At 39.4% G+C, this 21,503-nt stretch overlaps 2 protein-coding genes across 2 annotated transcripts; both read left to right on the top strand.

Moving 5' to 3' along the window:
- The first annotated feature begins 1,450 nt into the window (after window positions 1–1,450).
- LOC133416351 (transcription factor 7-like 1) lies at window positions 1,451–10,532 on the top strand. Its single transcript, XM_061703200.1, has 7 exons — window positions 1,451–1,603; window positions 2,922–2,996; window positions 3,108–3,166; window positions 4,052–4,199; window positions 8,657–8,764; window positions 8,869–8,905; window positions 9,896–10,532. The coding sequence occupies exons 1-7, from the start codon at window positions 1,451–1,453 to the stop codon at window positions 10,408–10,410; spliced, it is 1,095 nt and encodes a 364-aa protein (XP_061559184.1). The 3' UTR covers window positions 10,411–10,532.
- Window positions 10,533–16,049: 5,517 nt separating this feature from the next.
- Window positions 16,050–19,572, top strand: LOC133415844 (collagenase 3-like). Its single transcript, XM_061702346.1, has 10 exons — window positions 16,050–16,187; window positions 16,324–16,571; window positions 16,666–16,814; window positions 17,245–17,373; window positions 17,482–17,643; window positions 17,736–17,871; window positions 17,957–18,090; window positions 18,662–18,821; window positions 18,904–19,007; window positions 19,119–19,572. Exons 1-10 carry the CDS (start codon window positions 16,089–16,091, stop codon window positions 19,226–19,228), a joined length of 1,431 nt encoding a protein of 476 aa, XP_061558330.1. The 5' UTR covers window positions 16,050–16,088; the 3' UTR covers window positions 19,229–19,572.
- Window positions 19,573–21,503: the final 1,931 nt, after the last annotated feature.

The following is a 21,503-nucleotide window of genomic DNA, read 5'->3' as shown; positions in this document are numbered from 1 at the left end:
CTTCCATCAAATAGATACAATATTTGTATCGTTATCGTGTGTTGGCAAATACGTCACGTTTGCATGGGTGGGCCGTTTTACCGGAATCGTGACTCGTGACAACTGCCTACAGGGGTGCTGAGATGAATACCACCAGGTACTAGAAAAACATTGAGCTTAATGCAAGTCTTTACTCATTAACTCGAGTGAATCAACTGTTTTATTGTATACACAAGCACCGGAACACGTCAGTGAATTTTGCAGGCGTAAACATTTCGGTCCTGCAAATCAGACAATAATCCCACGTTAAATCTCTTTTGACGTGTGACGTTGACTCATTCTGGGAATCCCAAAATGCCCAAGAGGTTTTCTGAGCAGTCGTAGAGACGGAAAAGACGGCTCGTGATGAAAACGGATGACCCGTTTGAACATTTACAATATTAGTTTGTGTAGCTTACCTTCTCCACTTCTTGGGTGAATTGAACTCACTCCAAATCTGCAGCCATGATTAAAATTGGAATGAGTAAGAAATGTATAAATTGTATTAAAAAGAGGATTAGTGATGTCCCAATATTATTTATTTCTAATATTTTCTATCCTTTTTATGGTATTTGTTTGAACTAGTTTTGTGAAACCGTTTCATGTTTCATTGCCTCATCGTAGTATTACATAGTCGCAACAAATTGATAGATGACTACTTTTGGAATCGGAAGTCAAGGATACGCGTTTGTTCAATTATCGCTCAAGTGACTGTGACAAGGGATTTGGTAACAAAAAAATGTCTGCAATAGCTCAGTGTTATTATTCATTACATGACAATTTTACATTTTGTGAAAGATTTTAGCAAGCATCATGGAGGTTGACACAAATGATTTGCTTTTGCGGGCCACAAAAAAATGACGTGGCGGGCCGACGTCGCCCCTGGGACCTTGAGTTTGACACCGGCGTGTTCCATTATTGTATGGGAAAAAAATGGTTCTCCTTCCAGATTATTGAAAGGCACTTTACGTATACAGTATTTCCCGAACTCCAGATATATTCATATACATATTCAACCACAGCGGTATTCCAGTTACTCTACTCTTACTTCTAATTATTACTAATAGTGTTGCATTGAACGTTTAGTTTATTCCCGTAGTATAAATCACGCAGTTGTAGATTTAAAAAAAAAAAAAATTAAATAAAAAATAATGGAGAATGTGCAGGAATTTTCCCCTCCGCGCATCGAAAATCCTGACGCCTGACACGTGGGACGTCATAATGACATGACGCGCTCTAGCACAGTTTAAACGTGTGCGTAGGTGGACGTGTCACGGAATACGTTTCAATTAAGTGAAAGTTGATGTTATCGCCTACAAAACTGTGTCAATTCCGTCATCGCGTCCGCGCGCGCGCTACGTGAAGATGTGCATGCATGCGCCGCGGGGGGCGAGAGCGACAAACGCGACAAAAACAAAATAATATGGATCAGATGTGGCCAAGTTGTGATCCGAGAGACGTGCGCTTCAATTACCAGGCCTTGCCTCGCTTTGCCGAGCAAGGGCCGGACATGTTCAGCGGGCCGCAGCCGGTCATGCCGCAGGTTTACATGAACAGCACTGCGGGCTTTTACAGTCACGGCCAGGTAAGAAAGCAGGGTCCGTTTCACTTGAACTGAGTTTAACAAGTAAACAGTTCTACATCATATTTGTGAGCGTGTTGTTCTCCACAAACTGAAACCTATGGATGTTCACACTTAAGCATTGATTATTATTATATATATATATATATATATATATATTATTTATTTTACATACCCACAAAAAAAGCAAAACCATCTTAATCTTACTACCACCTGACAGTGTCCATCAAAATGTTGCATTATTTGTCAAGACAATATGTTTGTGCAAATGTTTGGTCGGTGGATCCTTCCTACTCTATATACTAGCGCATCTCAAACTGTTTTCAGATCAAGTCTAATTGCAGGGTAGACCCTGAGAATGTGAATGGTTTGGAAGTTCTGCCGAGAATTTCAAGATCCCTTGCTCCCCATACTGTACTTTTCAGTGTTTTCCTGTGCTTTCTTTGGCTGGTTTTTTTTTGGTTGATATTTACACTATATCCTTTTCAAAGGGCTAAAAGGAAAACTGCAATGGTGGCAATAGAACTTAAAAAAAGAAGTGAAAGAAATAGATGTTTAGTTGAAAAATTACCAGTGTAACTTTTTTTGGTTTGTTAACTACTTATCGGCTACATTATCATGGCGAGTGGGTGTTCTGCAGACCACACTTTAAGAAACAGTGATCTACAGTATACTACATACACTTACATCGTTAACTTTTTGCTTAAATTCATTTTTAGAAGAGAAATGTAGAGGTGCAACAATCGATTAATTGGCGACTAATCGATTATCAAATTAATCAACTGTTTGGATAATAGATTGTTAAGACACCGTCTTTAGCTTACATTTGTCCAAATCCCTTGCACCTCTCTTTTGTAAATATTCTCAGATTTCTGTAGTCTTCCATGAAAGCAGACTCAATATCTTTGTGTTTCATCAAAATAAGATATTTGCAAACATTTGCTTTTACTTTAGAAAAGAATGAGATTTTGGCCTAATATCTAACAGTAACGGACCAAGCCAGTAGTTTATTTTTTTAAATCTTTATTTGTGTGGGCTGTAGCAGATAAAAAAAAAATATATATATATTTTAAGTGGAAAAATCTTTGCTTGTACCAGGCCTTAGTTCATGTATCATAGGCATGGATGGATAGCTGGCTGGCTGGCTAGATCTAGATAGATAGATAGGTAGGTAAGTAGATAGGAGGTATATAGGTAGACAAATAGATTAGGTAGATAGGTAGATACTGTAGATGTGTTTAAGCTCAATGCAGTTTTATGTAATGTTGTGACGATCCCATAATATGGTCGGTTAACCCCTCATGTCTTTTTTTCACAGCAGGTGCCATATTGGTGGCCTGTGCAAAACTTCGTTCCACCAGCATCAGTAAATTTTGCTGCTGCTCCTCCACAAATGGTAAAACCTTGCTTGACCAACAACAACAACAACAACAAAAATCATCGAGCTACACAAGTTTTTGGTTCAACCATTTCAGCTTTTGGTCTTTTTTCCTGTTTTTTTTTTCAGATGGGGGGCACAACAATGATGATGCCTGGGAACCCAAATCTCACTCCTGGTGTGTTTCTGTAAGTGAAAAAAAATATCGAACAGCAGTACTGAATTGATATACAGCGAAACCTCAAAAGTGGAACACCCTTATTGAGATATCAACCAATTTTCAGGAAAACATATTTCCCCGAATATCGTGGTGTTCAAACCCCCATCATGCACAATGTCAAGTGAGACCTCTACGTATCTCACTTGGGCAAATCTTGTGACACTTCAGCTCAGTGAACAAACGGGTCCTGCTTTTACTTTGTTTTTTTGTTTTTTGGGTGGAGGGGGTGCCACAACAAAAGGGTGCCTGTGGAACACGATGACAAGAACTGAAAATGGAACTTATGCAGTTTGGGAAGTAGTACTCAACTACACGCGTCTCTATTCAGGGTGTTTAGTTCAATATGGCTAAAACAAAGTAAAAAAAAAAAAAAAGGTTACAATTTAATAGTCTGCTGTTAATCTCTAAGTTGTTGGCGGCACAGTGGTGTGCTTGGGAGCTGGATGCATATACAGTACAGCTTGTCAACTTGTTTTTACACTTGAATGACAATTTCTAAAATGTTACTTAAAACATTGCCCATACAGTTAATCAAGGATTTGAGATGAATTTAAAATGTATTTTCATTTCCTATGGGAAAATGTATTTTAAACATGAACAAATAAGGTTGATGAGCTACCCATTGGTGATTGTGTTCGACCGTTGAGGTTCCTCTATGTCTTGCTGTAATCTCCATGTAGTCTTAATTATTATCACAAAGTATGTGAAAACCCTAAAAACTATTTTTTGATTCACTTGAACGAAAGTAAACCGTAGCTCTCGTTTTATACTTCTGATGTTTTTTTTTAAATTAATTTTTATTTTACCAGTTTCACAGGGTAAAAACTAACTTTTTGTCTTCACTCGTTAATAGGAGAGATGCAGACGATGAGGTGGAGCATCAGTACATAAAGAAGCCACCGAATGCCTTCATGGTGTTTGCCAGGAAGCATCGCAAAGCACTCATGGGAAAACTGGACAAGAAAGACAGCGCGTCAGTAAATGTCATCCTGGGAGAAATGGTAAGTGTGCGCTCCAATCACAAAATATACACTCACCGGCCACAACTTTAAGTACAGTACGCCCGAATAAGGTAATGAGATCAAATATAGCAGGGTTATTCAACTGAAACTTCGAAGTTCAGTTTAAGAAAGTTTCTTGACGCAAAGGCCCAGATGATCATAATGTCTAACTATTTATTGTGATACAGGGTTAACTTGCCTGGTTAAGGTTAGGGTTAGGGGTTAGGTTAGGGTTAGGGTTAAATTTTTGGGAAAGCTGGGTTCATTTTCACTGACCACACCCAAGCCTGATTATCTCCCAACCTGTTCAACCAAAAAATGACTTAAATAGAACCTTTCCGACAAAATAAAGTCAGTGAAAAAGATCTCAAAAAGCTACAACAAAATATCACGGTCCAAAGAAATTCAAGACTCGATAAGAAATAAAGTAATTGACATCTATCTGCCTGGAAAGGGTTACAAAGGCATTTCTAAAGCTTTAGGACTCCAGCGAACCACAGTGAGAGGCATTATCCACAAATTGAGAAAACATGGAACAGTGGTGAACCTTCCAAGGAGTGGCCAGCCTACAAAAATGACCCCAAGAGCACAGAGAACTCTCATCCAGGAGATCACAAAGAAACTCAAAACATCATCTAAAGAACTGCAGGCCTCCCTTGTTTCAGTTAAGGTCAGTATTCATGACTCAACAATAAGGAAGAGACTGGGAAAAAATGGCATCCATGGCAGAGTTCCAAGACGAAAACCACTGCTGACAAAAAAGAACATAAATCTCCTCTTACGGTTGTAAAAAAAGAAATATAAATAATAATAAAATTAAAAAACACCAGAATCATCGCCAACACTTTTGGGAGAATATTCTATGATGTGGTGAGATGAAAGTTGAACTTTATGGAATGTGTGTGTTTCATTACATTTGTCATAAATGTAACACAGCGTTCCAGGAAAAGAACATACCAACGTCAAACATGGTGGTGATAGTGTGATGGTCTGGGGCTGCTTCTTACTTCAGGAACTGGACGATTTGCTGTGACTGATGGAACCAGGAATTCTACTCTTTACTAAAAAAAAAACTAAAAGAAGAAAGTTTGGCCCTCAGTTTGTGACCTCAAGTTGACACGCATTTGGGTTCTGCAGCAGTACAACAATCCAAACACCAGCAAGTCAACTTCTGAATGGCTAAAAAAAAATTAAAAATGAAGGTTTTGGAGTTGCATAGTCAATGTTGGGATTTGAATCCTATTGAAATGCTGTGGCATGACCTTAAAAAGGTCGTTCCTGCTCGAAAACCCCCCAGTGTTGCAGAATTAAAACAATTATTTATAGTTCCGTTGTTGCTGCTGAGCGTTGCCCAACCACTCGTTAGATTTATGGGTGCGTGACCTTTTCACACAGGGCCAGCCAGGTAGCTTAGATTTTTTTCCCACTTCAAAAAATGCAATCACCATTTAAAAACTACGTTTTATCTACTCGGGTTACCTTTGATTATTTCACAGCACTGTACTTCTGCACGTAATCACTACCTCAGTCAAATCAAATGAATTCAGTACAATTCAAAAACCTTTTTTTGAATTTTTTTTACTATCAAGTGACACAGAATTGAACACGTTTGTATGACTGCCGAAATGTACAGTTCTGCTCATAAGCCTCATCACCTTGGCAGAATTTGTGAGATAATAAGCAGTTTGTTTAAAAAATATGACTGATGACTGAACAGTGATCATCTCATTATTTTCTTTATTGGTATGTTTTGTTTGATGATTCTGCAATTGGCTGGTGACCAGTTCAGGGTGCACCCTGCCTATTGCCCGAAGTCAGCTCACCTGCAACCCTAGTGAGGATGAGTGGTTCACAAAATGGATAGATTGATGGATGTTTCATGATTGTGCTTTTCTGAAAATGCCTTATAATTTAATTTGAATCCCATCAAATGTGTTTTGAATGATCATTCATGTCTTTAAAGAATGGCACACATCAGAATCAGTAATACATTTTCTTGGCAATGTTGCAGGACACAAGGAATTTGTCTCAGGTAGTTGGAGTATAACAACAGAGTATAATATAACAACAAACAGCCATGATGATGAAATATACATTTAGGATATAAAAAACAAGTGTGGAGTGTCATTGAGCAGTGAAAGTGTACCACTAGTGCATACTGATATATTGGCAATTGTGCAAATGATGCAGACTAACAGTGCAATGGTCTGGTACAGTGACGATTGTGCAAATGGTGCAGAGAGTTCTCAAACACGAGTGGCCAGTAGTAATCAACCACAGTATGCAAAGAGGGCAGTGTGATAAAACAGTGAGTGTATGAACATGGAGAACTTATGCCTAGCTTAAACTACAGGATTTTAGCCCCGATATTGGCCCAGTTAGCTATCACGAGCGAGTTCCCAGATCCGGCCTGACATACATGTATTTTGTCGGGAACGACAAAACTTCTTGTAGTGTGAGATAACCTACGACCAACTATTTGTAACCATTCGATAGCCCTACAATGCCAAAATGAAAAGTCTAGCATGTTTGATTTTTTTTAATATCTTCCGTGTGTGTGACATCCATCAATCCATTTCCCGTACCGCTTATCGTCACTAGAGTCGGGGCCGTGCTGGAGCCTATCCCAGCTGACTGGGCGAGAGGCAGGGTACACCCTGAACTGGTCGCCACCCAATCGCAGGTAGTGTGACATCGACGACAACTCTCCGACAGCGCACCTTGACGTCGACCGATGGGATTGCATATTGTGACCGGCGCGTCGCCTCGCGCGCTTGCCTTTGTCAACGTACTCGGTCGCTGTTGTCAACATTTATTCACACCCACAAACCAATGTTCACTGAAGCTTTAGAGCGTGATTCGACAGAACGCAGGCATGTTTACATACAAACGTTAGTGCTAGCACTAGCTTGCTAGGCTGCATATGTTCTATTGCCTGCTTGCGAGTCAAAAGTACATGAACATACGTCAAGCAATCCTTGAATGGATAGCCCAAAACGTCATCGCCCAAGCACCCGGTGACACAGCACGTTTTTTCCCCCCACCATTACCGCAGCGATCCATTGTTTGACATCAACTTGTTGTCGTCATGGTAACGGTTGTATCCGGTTGCAGTGAAAGGTGACATGTTTTGTGGTCATGCCTCTCCAACAGTGTTTGATTTGACAAGATAAAGCCCAGTGATCGGTAAAAGATGGGATACGGTCATATCGGAATACATGTCATGCAGTGTTGACAGTCCGACTGAGATACAGCAAGATTTTATGCCAGCACTCTGACAATTGGGCCATCGTGCAAGACCAAATTTGTCTTGTAGCCAGGCATTACCAATTCTGCCAGGGTAATCAAACTTATGAGCACAACTGTGTAATGTTCTCTCATTCACCAAATAAAAATAAAGCTGAATTTCAAAATAAGAGCAAGTCAATAAGTGAAAATAGTTCAAACGCTGTGACGTTTTAGTTTCCACTTTTCTGTTCAGCATCTCGACACACCAGTTTCAACCAATTTTACATACATATGTTAGTTTAACATGTCTTAATAATTGAACAGTTTTAGAGGTTCACTTTCGTCCCCTCTTAAATTCCATCACGCCCATTTTTTGCATCAGTGGTAAAATTCAGCGATAATGCAGTATCAAAACAATAGTCTTCATTTAATTCCATGTTTGTCGTTGTGGTTGTAGTTTGCAGTAGTGTCTTACTGCATTACATCACACTGAGATAGATACTAAAATAACTGCAGTAACAAAATATATTTATGTATTTTTATTTCAACTTTGGCACGGTGGCCGACTGGTTAGAGCGTCAGCCTCACAGGTTTGAGGACCCGGGTTCAATCCCCGGCCCCGCCTGTGTGGAGTTTGCATGTTCTCCCCGTGCCTGCATGGGTTTTCTCCGGGCACTCCGGTTTCCTCCCACATCCCAAAAAAAACATGCATTAATTGGAGACTCTAAATTGCCCGTCAGCATGACTGTGAGTGCGAATGGTTGTCTGTTTCGATGTGCCCTGCGAATTGGCTGGCAACCAGTTCAGGGTGTACCCCACCTCCTGCCCGATGACAGCTGGGATAGGCTCCAGCACACCCGCGACCCTAGTGAGGAGAAGCGGCTCAGAAAATGGATGGATGGATGGATATTTCAACTTTTTTTTCATCCAGCTAAAGCAATTGAGGACAGATTCTCACTTCCGATGCCCTCCTGGCTGCCGACAGCAGAGTAAAACATCGGAAAATAAAAACAAATACGTAAAAAAAAATCTCAAATATCAATCAATATCAATTAAAAATACCAATAAAATATAATACAAAATACTGTATCACAAAACATCTGAATCATGTTTGTCATATTGTCCTGGGCCAATCCTGCACGTTGAGCAAATACACTCCATTTGGTGTATTTGTTCAACTATTTGTACTTGTGTATGTTTACACTAACACTGTTGATATGTGTGCACAGTGGAATTCACTACCGCAGCAAGACCAGGCCAAATACTATGAGGAAGCAGATGTTGAGAGGCGACGTCATGCCCAGTTGTATCCCAACTGGTCAATGTGTGACAACTATGTATGTTCAATATGTCGCGTAACGTGTCAACCGTACACCAAATGAGATACATGAAATATATTGTTTGCATTTCCTGATGTCTGATTGCAATTCTTATTGTGTAGGGCAAAAAGAGGAAGAGGATGAGGGGTACTGTTACAGGTAATCCTTTGTTTAGATTACATACTGTACATCATCACACAGGTTAATAATTAACAATATCATTTACATTTGGGTCGGTATGTTTCCCCAATTCAGGGAGTAAACATTACATGATTACATAATTCTTCCCTTGCAGATGTTTTTTGTTTTTATTGTAGGTTTGTTCAAATTATCTTGGATTTGTCAGAATAAATCCCATAATTACTTGACAATAATGTTGGACATTTGAGTGCCAACATGGTTATTAAAATATATTTGCTTCCTGAATTTTCTTTATTCTACACTTGCAATATGTAATATTTATTTATTTATCAATGACATGAATTCTTTTATGTTTTAGTAATGGATCTGGATGGTGTTCCATCAAGGAAAAAGATTATAGAATTACAAAAAAAGAAAATAAGAACACATTTCAATCATGTTGCAGTCAAATGGGCTTAAAATGTTAGCATGGGTGAGCAGTCTTAGTACAATTTATCTCGCCGCAGTATGGTTCAGAGCAGTAAATCCTGATCAAATTTCCATCTCGCAAGTGGGTGATGGCAAAGACGGACGGTACTTGCTACGTAAATAGTGTGACATACCAGCCGGGAAAAAGAAAAAAGCTGTACAGCCCCATGTGTTGAAATTATTTTTGGGTTTGGTTCCCGATTGGACGACAGTTTAACATTCCATTTTAAAACTCAAGTAACAATTCTGTTGACTAATCAAACAACAGCAGTATGTCTAGTTCCACCTACATAAATGAATCGTACATTGCTACTTCACTGGGTAATCCACTCAGTTTTGAAAAGTGAAATGTATGGCTTTGATATTTTTTAATTTGGGGATTTTTTTGAAACGCAGAACAACGCGTACTGAACTATCGCACGTAACCATTAGGTTGTTCTGGGTGGGTTTCTTTGGCCTTAAACGCTGACAATGACCATAGAAAAAAAAAAAATTCAAAGTAATGTTGTGGTCTAATTGATATATTTCTTGTTCAACAAGATCCTGAAGCTCCACAGCCCACAAGGATGTGTGTGGCTCCGGTCCAGACGGGGTTGATGGGGCCTGAACGATACCCTACACAAGGAGAATCGCAGTCTGTGAGCAACATTGCATGTTTACAACAGCAGCAGCCTAAAGCCAGCCTTCCTGCTTTTGTGCATAACTTCATGCCGCCAGCTGCTCCGACTTCATCCGGGATGGCGTTTTCACAGCTTCTGAGTGGCGTAAATTACATGCCCCTGGCCCATGACAAACACACCCGACCGTTGACTGTGAATTCTACTGAGCCTCAGAGCTTAGAGGAAGAGCTCCACGTAATACTGGAGCGATTTGAGGAAGAATCCTCGACTACACAGACAGAGCAGTCTTCTGCGGCCCTGAATTTAGAAGAAGAGCTTCAAAGCTTACTGGAGCGTTTTCAGAACAAGCCCTCGACTCCACAGTTAGGCACAGACAGGCTCCACTGCGTCTTTGAGGGTTTAGGAATCACTGCTGCTGATACGGGAGGTTGTTGAGAGTCCTGCAAGGGCTGGGATGGTGGAGCCAACCTGTGAAGACAAAGGAAGTACTATTGGAGCGTTTTGAAACCGCACAACAGACTTTACTGTTTGTGGTTCATAGTCACAATTGTTAATGAATCGTCAAAAGTTTACAACCTGTTTTTGTTGTTGTTGTTTTTTTTTTTTTTTTTTTTTTTTTTTTTTAAATCAAGGGCAATAACATGGCTCAGCACTTTATTTCATGATGAGATGCCACTGGTTTCTCATGAGAACGGACACAAAGGGAGTGGCTCAAATGCAATAACTGAACTTGTGTTTAAAGCCTGTGCATATGGACGTTATTCATCTCTTCATCTAGTATCTCCCACCACTCCTGATGGATTTTATCCAACGGCTATCACCTCGGTCCGTGCTTCAAGACATTGGTACTGCCTGTTGCCTTACACCTAGCCGTAGTAAGGATGCATACACAATATATTATTCAAGTGACCCAATCTAGTTTTTTTTCCCCCTCCTGTGTAGTGAAGTTCAGACATTAATTCATCTCCAAAAGTATTTGAACAGTGAGGCAAACTTCTTTCATTTTTGCTGTAGACTGAAAACATTTGGGTTTGACGTCAAAAGAGGAATAGAGACAAGAACTTAATGTTATGGCTTTTAAGACTTCTTATTTAGGTGAGCAAAAGTATTGGAAGAGATGGGCTTTCAAATGAGTGAATGAGACTTGTTGATATTTAGTTGCAAATCCTTTCATCAATAAGCATTGTTTTGTAATGACTACACCACAGACTCAGTTGTTTTGGGGGGTTTACTCCTTCCAGTCTCTTTAGCAGGTAAAATACATCCTCTACAGGCTTTAAGTCTGGAGATTGACTTGGCCAGTCGAAAACCTTCCACTTCTTGCCCCTGATGAACTCTTTTGTTTTGGGAGTCTTTAGTTGTGCCCGCAGATGTAATTTTTTTTTAGAGTATTTACTTACAGCTCGCAATGTTTCAGCCAACTGCTGTTTTCCATGATCTACCAGCGAATGTCTGCGTCTCTTTCCATATGGTTGAATTGGCTATTTAGCCAATGTTTTGTCCAATGGCTATGATTCATTTTCCATCTATCATCTTCACAATTAAGACTAAAAATGGGCATTAGGGTAGATTGGACATACAGTAAGTACCCTGTCGTTATGTCGTTTTACTTTTTTCTGTCATCGAAATACAGTACATCGGCCAATGACAAAGTAGTAATGTGTGAAAAGTATAATACTAGGGCCAAACTAAACTAATATTTATCTTATCTAACGTTAATCTTGTCAAACTTCTCAACTGCACTATAGCATCATTGCACTCTTTGACCAAGTACTTTAATGAACTTGATATTTGCGCTATTATATGCTGCACAGACGTAACCTCCTAAATTGTTAATTGCCACTGTATATAATCTGTAAATATGTTTTTATCCTATACACATGTAGGCATACTATATAATATATGAGACGTGTATATTGTAACTTCACTGTTTATCATTGTACATAACAGATGATGCATCACTTATGCTGCAGTATGTAATGATTTATTTTTGCACTTCTGATTTGATGCCAGCTGCATTTTATTGGCTACAGTATGTACCTCTACTCTGCACAATGACAATAAAACAATATATCAGTCTTTCTGATTCTGATTCTACAATATAACACATTTGTGTTTTAACATTCATCATTTAGAACTAAATAAATGACTATGCCTCTATATATGATCTATATATACTTGTGACCAGTCAATGGTGTGGTCCGACTTTAGCTCAAACTCAGCTAGTATTAGCTGAATAGCTTGGTAAAGGCAGAAGCATTTCGATCATTTCTGTCTGTCTTTTTCAATAACATCCTTTTTTTTTTTTTTTACTATCCACATAATAGCAGACTGCTGCAACAAGTCTGTGCCTGTTGTCCTCTAAGGTGTTTTTGTGGTGTGATGTGCCCAAACACACATTTTGGACTGTGGGAGGTGCACCCAAAGGAAAGGCAAGCACAGGAAAGTCCTCTGCTCCTTTCTGGCCTATTCCTTCTCCTTCCAACCCTGCGTGCTTTCTCCTTTTTCTATCGCTCAGTCGTCCTGCGCGCTGTCCATATACGGTCCTGTCTGTTCGTAGGTAAAATACGTAATTTCCGCTACGTCATTACAGAGCACCACCAAGTGATCCAGCGCGGGAATGTATAGGATAGTCACTAATATTCAAACATAAATATTGAAAAATATAGCCAGTCACTGACGGTGTAGTGGTACATTCACCTGACTTTGGTGTAGGGAGCGTGAGTTCTGTTCCCATTCAGTGACAGTATTGAGTGTGACAGGTTGTCTGTGTCTATATGTCCCCTGCGACTGACTGGCGACCACTTCAGGGTGTAGTCTCCCTATCGCCCAAAGTAAGCTGGGCTCAAGCGCCCCGTGACCCTGAATAGGATAAGCGGTATACAGAATGGATGGATGAATGGATGGGAAAATATAGCAAGATGTGTCAGAAGCTGATAAGCTTAATCAGCATTCTGTCATCCACTCTTGTGGGTTGGCTGAAAATTACTTTCTTTTTAACAAAAAATTGGTCTGGATTATAGCTTTAATATTAGTTGCAAATTATTTGTTTGCGATATATGTATCAAGCGTGTGACCCATTGATATCGTCAAGCTTTTGCATTCTTTGTGATGCTGTTCAAGGCTTTCACTTTCACTTCCACTTACCCTTCAGTGTCCTCTTTGGCAGGTAAAATGCATGCTCTGTAGGGTATAAGTCTGGTGTGTCACGTTTCGGTGCAGGAAGGAGGACCCAAGAGCAGACATGGGACGAAGATAGATTTACGTGATGGATATTTACGTATTGACTCGGTTAAGGAATGGACCAGGAGATTGAGGAGGAATGTTGATTTCTTGTCTGATATTCATCTTTTGATGTTAAACTATGAGATAAATTGCTTCAACAAAGTGTATATTAGTTTGTGAATGTTATAGATGCACTGAATGCAACCCAATAGTTTTGTATTTCCATTCTGAATAGCATACATCACATATAACTATATCATAAAGGTTTTCAGCATTCCGTGACAGAAGAAATCAAACTAGCATTAATATCAAATGTGGAACTTTATATCATGCCAGCCAAACGTTCATAGTGTGCCTTCGAAATTGGACTCAAAAGCCTCAAAGAACATTTTAGGTATGGCCAAATTTATCATCGTTGTTGATCTAAAATATATATGTTGTTTTTCCAGCGAAAGATATCATATCAGTCTGAGACTACACAACACAATAGATGACACACGATGAGACATCAGACGCAAGTAACGTAACAAAATAGTCTTTTTCACATTCATGTGACGTAAACATCAGTGGTTTGTTGAAACAGGAACTGATGGAATGATTTCTTGGTTACATTTAGTCACTACAAGTTGTGAGATTTACATTCAAATATCCATTTCATCATCTACTAAAGAGGAAATTAAATTTAGACGACGTTGTGCACCACCACACAAATGCAGAGCACTTACGTTTCTAATATTTAACCCCGCTCAACGCGGATGAAGGTAAATAAAGTTAACCAAAATATTAGCATTATCTTTGCAAAGATTGATTTTGGGTTGATTGTGCACATTTGCCTAATATTGTGGCCAGTGAGTGTTTGTTTATTTATTACATACAGTATAGTTGGGCAAATTGCATTTGTTCCCTTTTGGCATTTTCGAAACTAGAATTTACACATTTCCTGAGTGGCTAAAGCAGAACGTCTTGTGTGGGTTCTTAGCTGATTCATATTGATGACATGGAGCTGGTCTTGTGAGAAGTATTACTGTTCAGTATTTTTTTCATCATATTCCACATTAATGTTCAAAGCTGAAGCCATTTTCTGTGTTCACCGTGCACAAGATCCGTATGCAATAAGCGTCTTAAAACAATGACGTAATCATCATTACTCCAGAGTTGCAGTTTCATCACTTCAGAGCAGTTTCATCACCTTCCTTGTCTTGCCTTACATATTTTGTATCACATTGAAAAACATTTTAGGCAATATGCATTTCACATAATGCATTATCACTATGTTTGTTTGCACCAAGTTATTTCTTTGGTTAGAAATGAGCATGGTAATCTTTTTGTCTCGTAATCGATGATTAGCAGCTCTGTTTATGTGTGGAGCGAATTGATGCAGAAGATGTTGCTCCCCATAAATTATCATAATAAATCAGGATCCTAACAGGATTCATGGTCTTTAATGCACATTTGACTCCAAACCAACTTATTTGACAAAATAATTTTAGTAAGGTAAGCACGATAAAAACAAACAGGTGAAGGGGAAAAATATGTAAAAGTGGGATGAGTCCTGGTAGTCCGCCTACTCAAAAACCTCAAATCTTTCTTCTCTATTCCTGATCTTGTGCTATCTAGATCAAATTGCTCCTATCTGAAAGTTCTTTGAAACACCAGGACAAAATTATTAAATTCAATATGATGCAGGATAGGAGAAAATGGGATGACAAAATCATTCGGATCCAGATAACTTTTTTTTTTTTTTTAAATACTGGACCTTGTAGATCTGCTAATGCAATGCTGGAATTTATATGGATTTAAAGCAATAAAGCACACAAAAAAAGCCATAAAACATCCAAGAACATGGGCCTACAGGTTCGTAGTAATGCTGCTGCTGCTGTGTTTCTGTGTTACACTCAGCAGGTCCATATTCGGCAAGAACTGCAGTGTAGCAAACTAGAATGTGGAAATGGACGGTTAAGACAAGGGAGTGGTTTTGTTTTGTTTGCATGTAATACGATGTTGTAATAATGGGATTTTCTCCCATGACAATTTTCATCTGTTTTTGTTGTGTTTTAGTCATGCAGTTGATTAATGCTTCAATATAAACTTTTTGTTGAAGTACTGTTATTTTTATATTATTCCACTTGAAAATGCTTTTTTGCCAGATAGATTTAAAACCGCCGATCCAGATGTGGATTATTATTTTTCTTGGGGGGAGGGGTGGGGGGGTTTAGCTTCACAGACTGCCACATTCAAATAAGAGTAAAATGTGATAATTATTTATCATACAATGCATAATTTAGGGTACTGACCAATTTGCGTGAGAAGATGCTGATTGCACAAGAGGATATTCCAGTTTCAAAATGATCATCTTGGCCAAACTGCTTCCCATGCATGCCCACAGATTATTACGGCATGAGAAACAACAAATCCTGACAATGAGGTGCCCCAACACAGGAAAATGCAAGAGCTCACATGTTGTACTGTATTCATTCAAATTATTATTAAACTGAGTTCAAATGAAAATTATGTTCTAATGAAAAAAAAGAAACTCATTTTTTGGCTTTAGTCTGGTAATCCTATTCAATAATTGTGTACATTTGTGTCCATAGCTAATTAATGCATTGTTGCACATATTAAAGCAAATTTTCAAAATTAGTATTTTATTTCATAATGTTAGACTCATTACAATACTGTTACATTAATTTGATTGTAAATCTGCCCAAGCCTAATTTGTCAAATCATAATTACAGAGTTGTTATGGGTGAGTTGTTATGTGTGAGTAATCAAACCCAACTTCCTCTTCATCCATATTTGGAGAATTGGGGTTTCTCAACAAAGAGACATTTAGACTATATAAGAGCTGTGATGAGCACAGAAGCACAAGTTGAATCGATCGAAGAAACATGGGCACGCTTAATGTGTACATTTTACTCTGTCTAGCAGCTGCAGTTTACTGTGGGCCTGTGTCATATATGACAGCGCAAGATGAGAATTTTGCAGAGGTATGTTTTTTTTATCACTTTCCATTTGCTTCAAACATGAGCGTGCTCGACATCTCACGTTTGACAATCTGTCTAATCAAGAGTGCACATATGCTCTGTACCATATTTTTTATGGTAAAATTGCCTTCTTTTACAGAGCTACTTGAAAAAATTCTATGACCTAAAGGACGAAACTGGCCCATCTGTCAGACGTGGGATCAGTCCACTCAACAAAAAGCTGAGTGACATGCAGAGATTCTTCGGTTTAAAAATCACAGGAACACTGGATGCTGACACATTGGAGATGATGAAGAAGCCCCGCTGTGGTGTTCCAGACAACAAAGTAGCCGATTTCTCCACTTATCAAAACAACCTCAAGTGGCAGAAAAATAGTCTGACATACAGGTAAATGATTTTCTATAGGACGACAGCGTCAAACTAAAAATGTTGTGTTTATTTATCAACGTGGTTCATATTCTGCATTTTTGTCAATCTGCAGGATAGAGAACTACACACCAGACATGTCCCAGTCAGAAGTCGATGACGCTATTGAAAAAGCCTTGGACGTTTGGGCCAAAGTTACTCCTCTTAGATTCACTAGAATTTATAGTGGGACAGCGGACATCATGATTTCATTTGGTCGCCAGTGTAAGTAAAATTTTAAAAGGCTTCTTTGTGAGACTTTCGCCGTATTTTATTGTCGATGATTGGTTGTGGCCACCCCACCACCCATCGACAAATGGCTTTGGTCACCCCACCCAAACATTTCTGGAGGCGCCCCTGATTGGCACTCAAAATGATGGCATATCCCAAAACGATATTTGACCTGTCTTACAAGGCCAGGTGCATGTTTGAGTGACAGTTGTGTTTTCGAATCATGTAAAACATCAGTTACACCGTGTTACATAACATACTGTATCACTCAACAAAAAGACAACAAAGCTGGTGGCAAGTTAGCGCAGGCATTATCTGAAAGCTATTTCCCATGTTTTTCTGATCATGACGACAAGGAAGGTCACATGTTGAACTTGTGATATGCACACCTCTAATGTTGTGAAATATGTTTTTTTCTGACCAGCACATGGGGATTTTTACCCCTTTGACGGCCCTGATGGAACTCTAGCCCACGCCTTCGCTCCTTCCTCTGGCATTGGAGGAGACGCTCACTTTGATGAGGACGAGACCTTCACCTTTCGTTCAAATTCTGGTGAGTTTTTGAAGTTGAGTGTGCAATTATGCTGTACATGTTAATTTAGAAAATGCCTTGGAATATACTGACAATAATGATGATCATTTTCTGACTGATTTTGTGCAGGATATGTTCTCTTCCTGGTGGCAGCCCATGAGTTTGGTCACTCACTGGGATTGTCTCATTCTAATGACCCTGGCGCCCTCATGTACCCTGTGTACTCATACACAAACCCTTCCAACTTTCGTCTACCGCAAGATGACGTCAATGGCATCCAGTCTCTTTATGGTACGTAATAGCGAGCTACTTTACAAAAAAAATAATGCACAGTCTGATATTGTTTTCCACAAATCACTGAAACAATACTACATAATCTCCAGGTCCCAATCCTGATGTGGATCCTGATACAAATCCTGACAAGCCTCAGCCGCCTACCACTCCTGATGCTTGTGATGCAACCATGGTGCTGGATGCTGTGGCCACCCTGCGAGGAGAGATGCTTTTCTTCAAAGACAGGTATCACAGGAATCGAAAAGCTAAACCAAATCATATTACTAATAAGATAACAGATATATCAGATTCACGTTTTGTGTGGTTTCAGGTTCTTTTGGCGAGTCTACCCTCAGAGCAGAACCCCTCAGCAAAGTTTCATCACAAATCTGTGGCCCAATGCCCCCAGCAAAATTGATGCTGCTTACGAAAGCCAACTGTCGGGGAATGTTTTTCTCTTTAAAGGTATTCCTCATTGGTCTCTATCTTAGGGTGCACTGACACTGGGCTATTTACACACATTAGGGTCATGGCTGAGCTGGAGCCTACCCTGGTTGACTTTGGGCGACACGTCAGATACCAGCCAATAACAGCGCACATATAGACAAACAACCATTCCCACTCACAATACAATTTATGGACCATTTAGAGTATTCAACTGACTGAACATGCATTTTTTTGAAGAAGCTACAGTACCTGGGCAAAACTCATGCAAGCAAGGGGAAAACATGAAAACTCAAGATAGGAAGGCCAGACTGAGTTTCAAACTCCCAACCTCAGAACTATGAGGCAGACGTGCTAACCAGCCGATGCCAAACTTGTCCAATCATGCAGGGGCCCAGGGAAGACCACAGTGCTGCAGCACAGACTGAAGAGCTCACTAGTCAAGATGACAGAATTAAAGCAGCAAAGCATGCCCTAGTCCCTAATGAATTGCCGAGTGTGAATGTACCCTTCATCTCCCGATGCAACATGTTTTAAATCCACAAAACATCATCTTTGATGTCCATCCACTAAAAGGCTTTTCTTGCCGCAGGTCGTCGAGTTTGGGCTTTTCGTGGCTATGACCTTGTTCAAGGATATCCTAAGGCACTAACAACCTTTGGTCTGCCCAAAGAAGTGAAAAAAATTGATGCTGCTCTGTATGATGTGGAATCAAGGAAGACGCTATTCTTCGTTGGTAAATCTTACTACAGGTATGTTCTAATGGTATGATCAGGCCATCGAATGGGCAGGGGACTGTTTACAAATGGGTCTAATTATTGTTTTTGTCAAAAGCTATGATGAAGCCAGTAAGACAAGGGACAAGGGATTCCCCAAACGTGTCGATGAGACCTTTTCTGGCCTAACCGGGAAGGTGACAGCAGCGTTACAGTACAACAGTGAGTAAAACAATCGATCCTAATTGGGATTATCAATCAATGTCACCGTTGTGAATAATTCCATTTCTTTACCTAACTAAGGAAAAATAAAACTGAGCCTCTCTTCTCCAGGTTTTACCTACATCTACAGTGGACTCCAGATGTTTGAGTACAGCCTGAGCACTGGGACGTTTTTCCGTGTGTTGGGAAACAACTACTTTTTGCCCTGCACTAACTTCTAGATCATCTTACGTTGTTCATGTGAAGGAACCGAGAATCAAAACGAGTGGACACAAATGGAAATTGGTTCCATCGCCTCTTGAATTGTTTCATGCTTTCTTTAATTATCCATATTTTAACATATTTTTCATCATAATATTAATCATTATTTTGGGTTGTTTTTGTCACTTTGTTTTTATCAAGTTAAAAGTAAATTAAATGGTGGCTCACAGGAGGAAGTGATATTGTATTTACTGTACATGTTTTGTATTGTATGTCACACTACAGTGACCACACGCTTGAATGTACAGATGCAAAGACTGTGAAAAAAGAAAAAAAAAAGATCGAATAAATACAATTCTAGTCATTTCCTTGTTGTCATATTTTTTAGCACAAACTAATGCACTATGTGGAGTAAATCCCCATTCACAATTGGCCCACCAAACTGCATGGTGACCAGTTCAGGGTTTCGTGCAACTTTCGTTCTATGTCAACTGGGGTCAGTAACATAGAGAAGCTCACATCTGACTCAAATGATGTCAAGCACTATGGAAAATGGATGGATCGATGGATTTTGATACCAATGCCAATGCATTGTTTTGAGTTTGCCAAATCTGATGGGACTCTGTTCTCATTAACAGCCCACGGTGATTATTATCCCTGATTATACCTGATTAATATATTAATGATGGCAATTTCAATACAAAGCAAAAAAAAAATCATGACATTTTCATTGTTAACTTAAAGAATTGCCACAAAAAAAGAAGGAAACAGAGAAACTTTGGAAATGTATTGTACTACTACAAATCCTGTAGAGGAAATTCAGTTTTCTCTTTGGTGTATATATTATAAGAGTTTACTCAATAATGAAAAGAGGATTCCATGAATTAACATTAAACCTCTGTTTTACAGGTTTTACCTACATCTACAGTGGACCTTACATGCCTGAGTTTGACTTGGCGACCGGAAGATTGTTCCGTGTACTGAGGAACAGATATTTCCTACGTTGCACTAACTTCTAGACCAGTTGAACCCCAAGTTTTTTTTAATATAACTAACACATGTGTCAGAAATGTTTCAGGATTGGTATCACGACATATATATTTCAAATCCAAACTACAAACTACCAGTGTTCCCCTTTGAAGTCACTCCCTTGGAGTCTCATCGACTTTGCCAGCCTTCTCCGCCATGCCATCATGCATTGCTGGAAGGATTCTCCAGTGATCCATTTTGATGTTGTCCACATCTTTAAAACAGGTCCCCTTGATAAAGAAAGAAAAATCACACGGTGTCAAGTCGGGCGAGAAGGGAGGTTGCTCCAGCACTGCACGTTCTTCTCGGCCTGGAACCGTCGACTGCTCAGGGCATTGTGAACGGGTGTGGTGTCATGGTGAAGCAGCCAAGATCCTTCCACAACTCTCGCCTCTTCTCACACATTGAATGACGCAAACGACACGGAGTCTTTTTGCAGACGTGCTGGTTGATCATCTGGCCCAAAGTGAAAGGGAAAATTCATAGTTTGGAGTTTGGGTTTGAAATATACAGTAGCTTTCTTGACACCAGTCCTGGATGTTTTCTGACACATCTCGTATGCATGCAGAATGAGTAAGACAATACAATATGCTGTTTTATAAAAAAACTATTTCTAATTGTATTACATTAATACAGTACACTGTATCAATAAAATGTTATAATATTCATATGCCTGCCTTCATTTCTGGGTGACTTGTTGCAAATGATTTTGAGCTACTGAAACCCGAATGGATGTACAGGAGGTCCTTATTGACAATGGCATTATAAGTTTCGACATAACCCGAATTTGTATGCAAGTCAGAACTGCACTTAAACAGTAGTAAACTTAGAATAGTTTTATGAGAAAAAAAACACTTCGAGGCCATAAATATAAACCAACCAAATGAAAAATCAGTAAGTACGGTGTTCAGTGAGCAAGCCTTCTTGTACCTTTAACGTCGTATTACTACACCGCGGCGCAAACTTACCTAATGCGCGCCGTTCATAACCTCACTGTATGTCAATATTGCCATTAACTGAGGAGCCCTGTACTCTGCATAATATAATATATTTGCAAGTACACACCTCGTGTGTTTCGTTCAACAATCTAAATGCCTAATTTGTTTGATTTCATTTTTTTAAATACCCCAAACGGACCAAATATGTGGGGCGTCAGATAAAGCAAATTTTTAGAAAACATACAGTTAAGGTAGTTACAAAACCGTTAGCACTTAGCACTTCTTAGCACCACCGTTAGCACTTCTGTCAAAACAGGCTCGGACGATG

Source organism: Phycodurus eques, chromosome 17 (genome assembly GCF_024500275.1).
Source record: "Phycodurus eques isolate BA_2022a chromosome 17, UOR_Pequ_1.1, whole genome shotgun sequence".
Taxonomy (NCBI): domain Eukaryota; kingdom Metazoa; phylum Chordata; class Actinopteri; order Syngnathiformes; family Syngnathidae; genus Phycodurus; species Phycodurus eques.
This window is presented reverse-complemented; position numbering and strand designations above follow the sequence as displayed.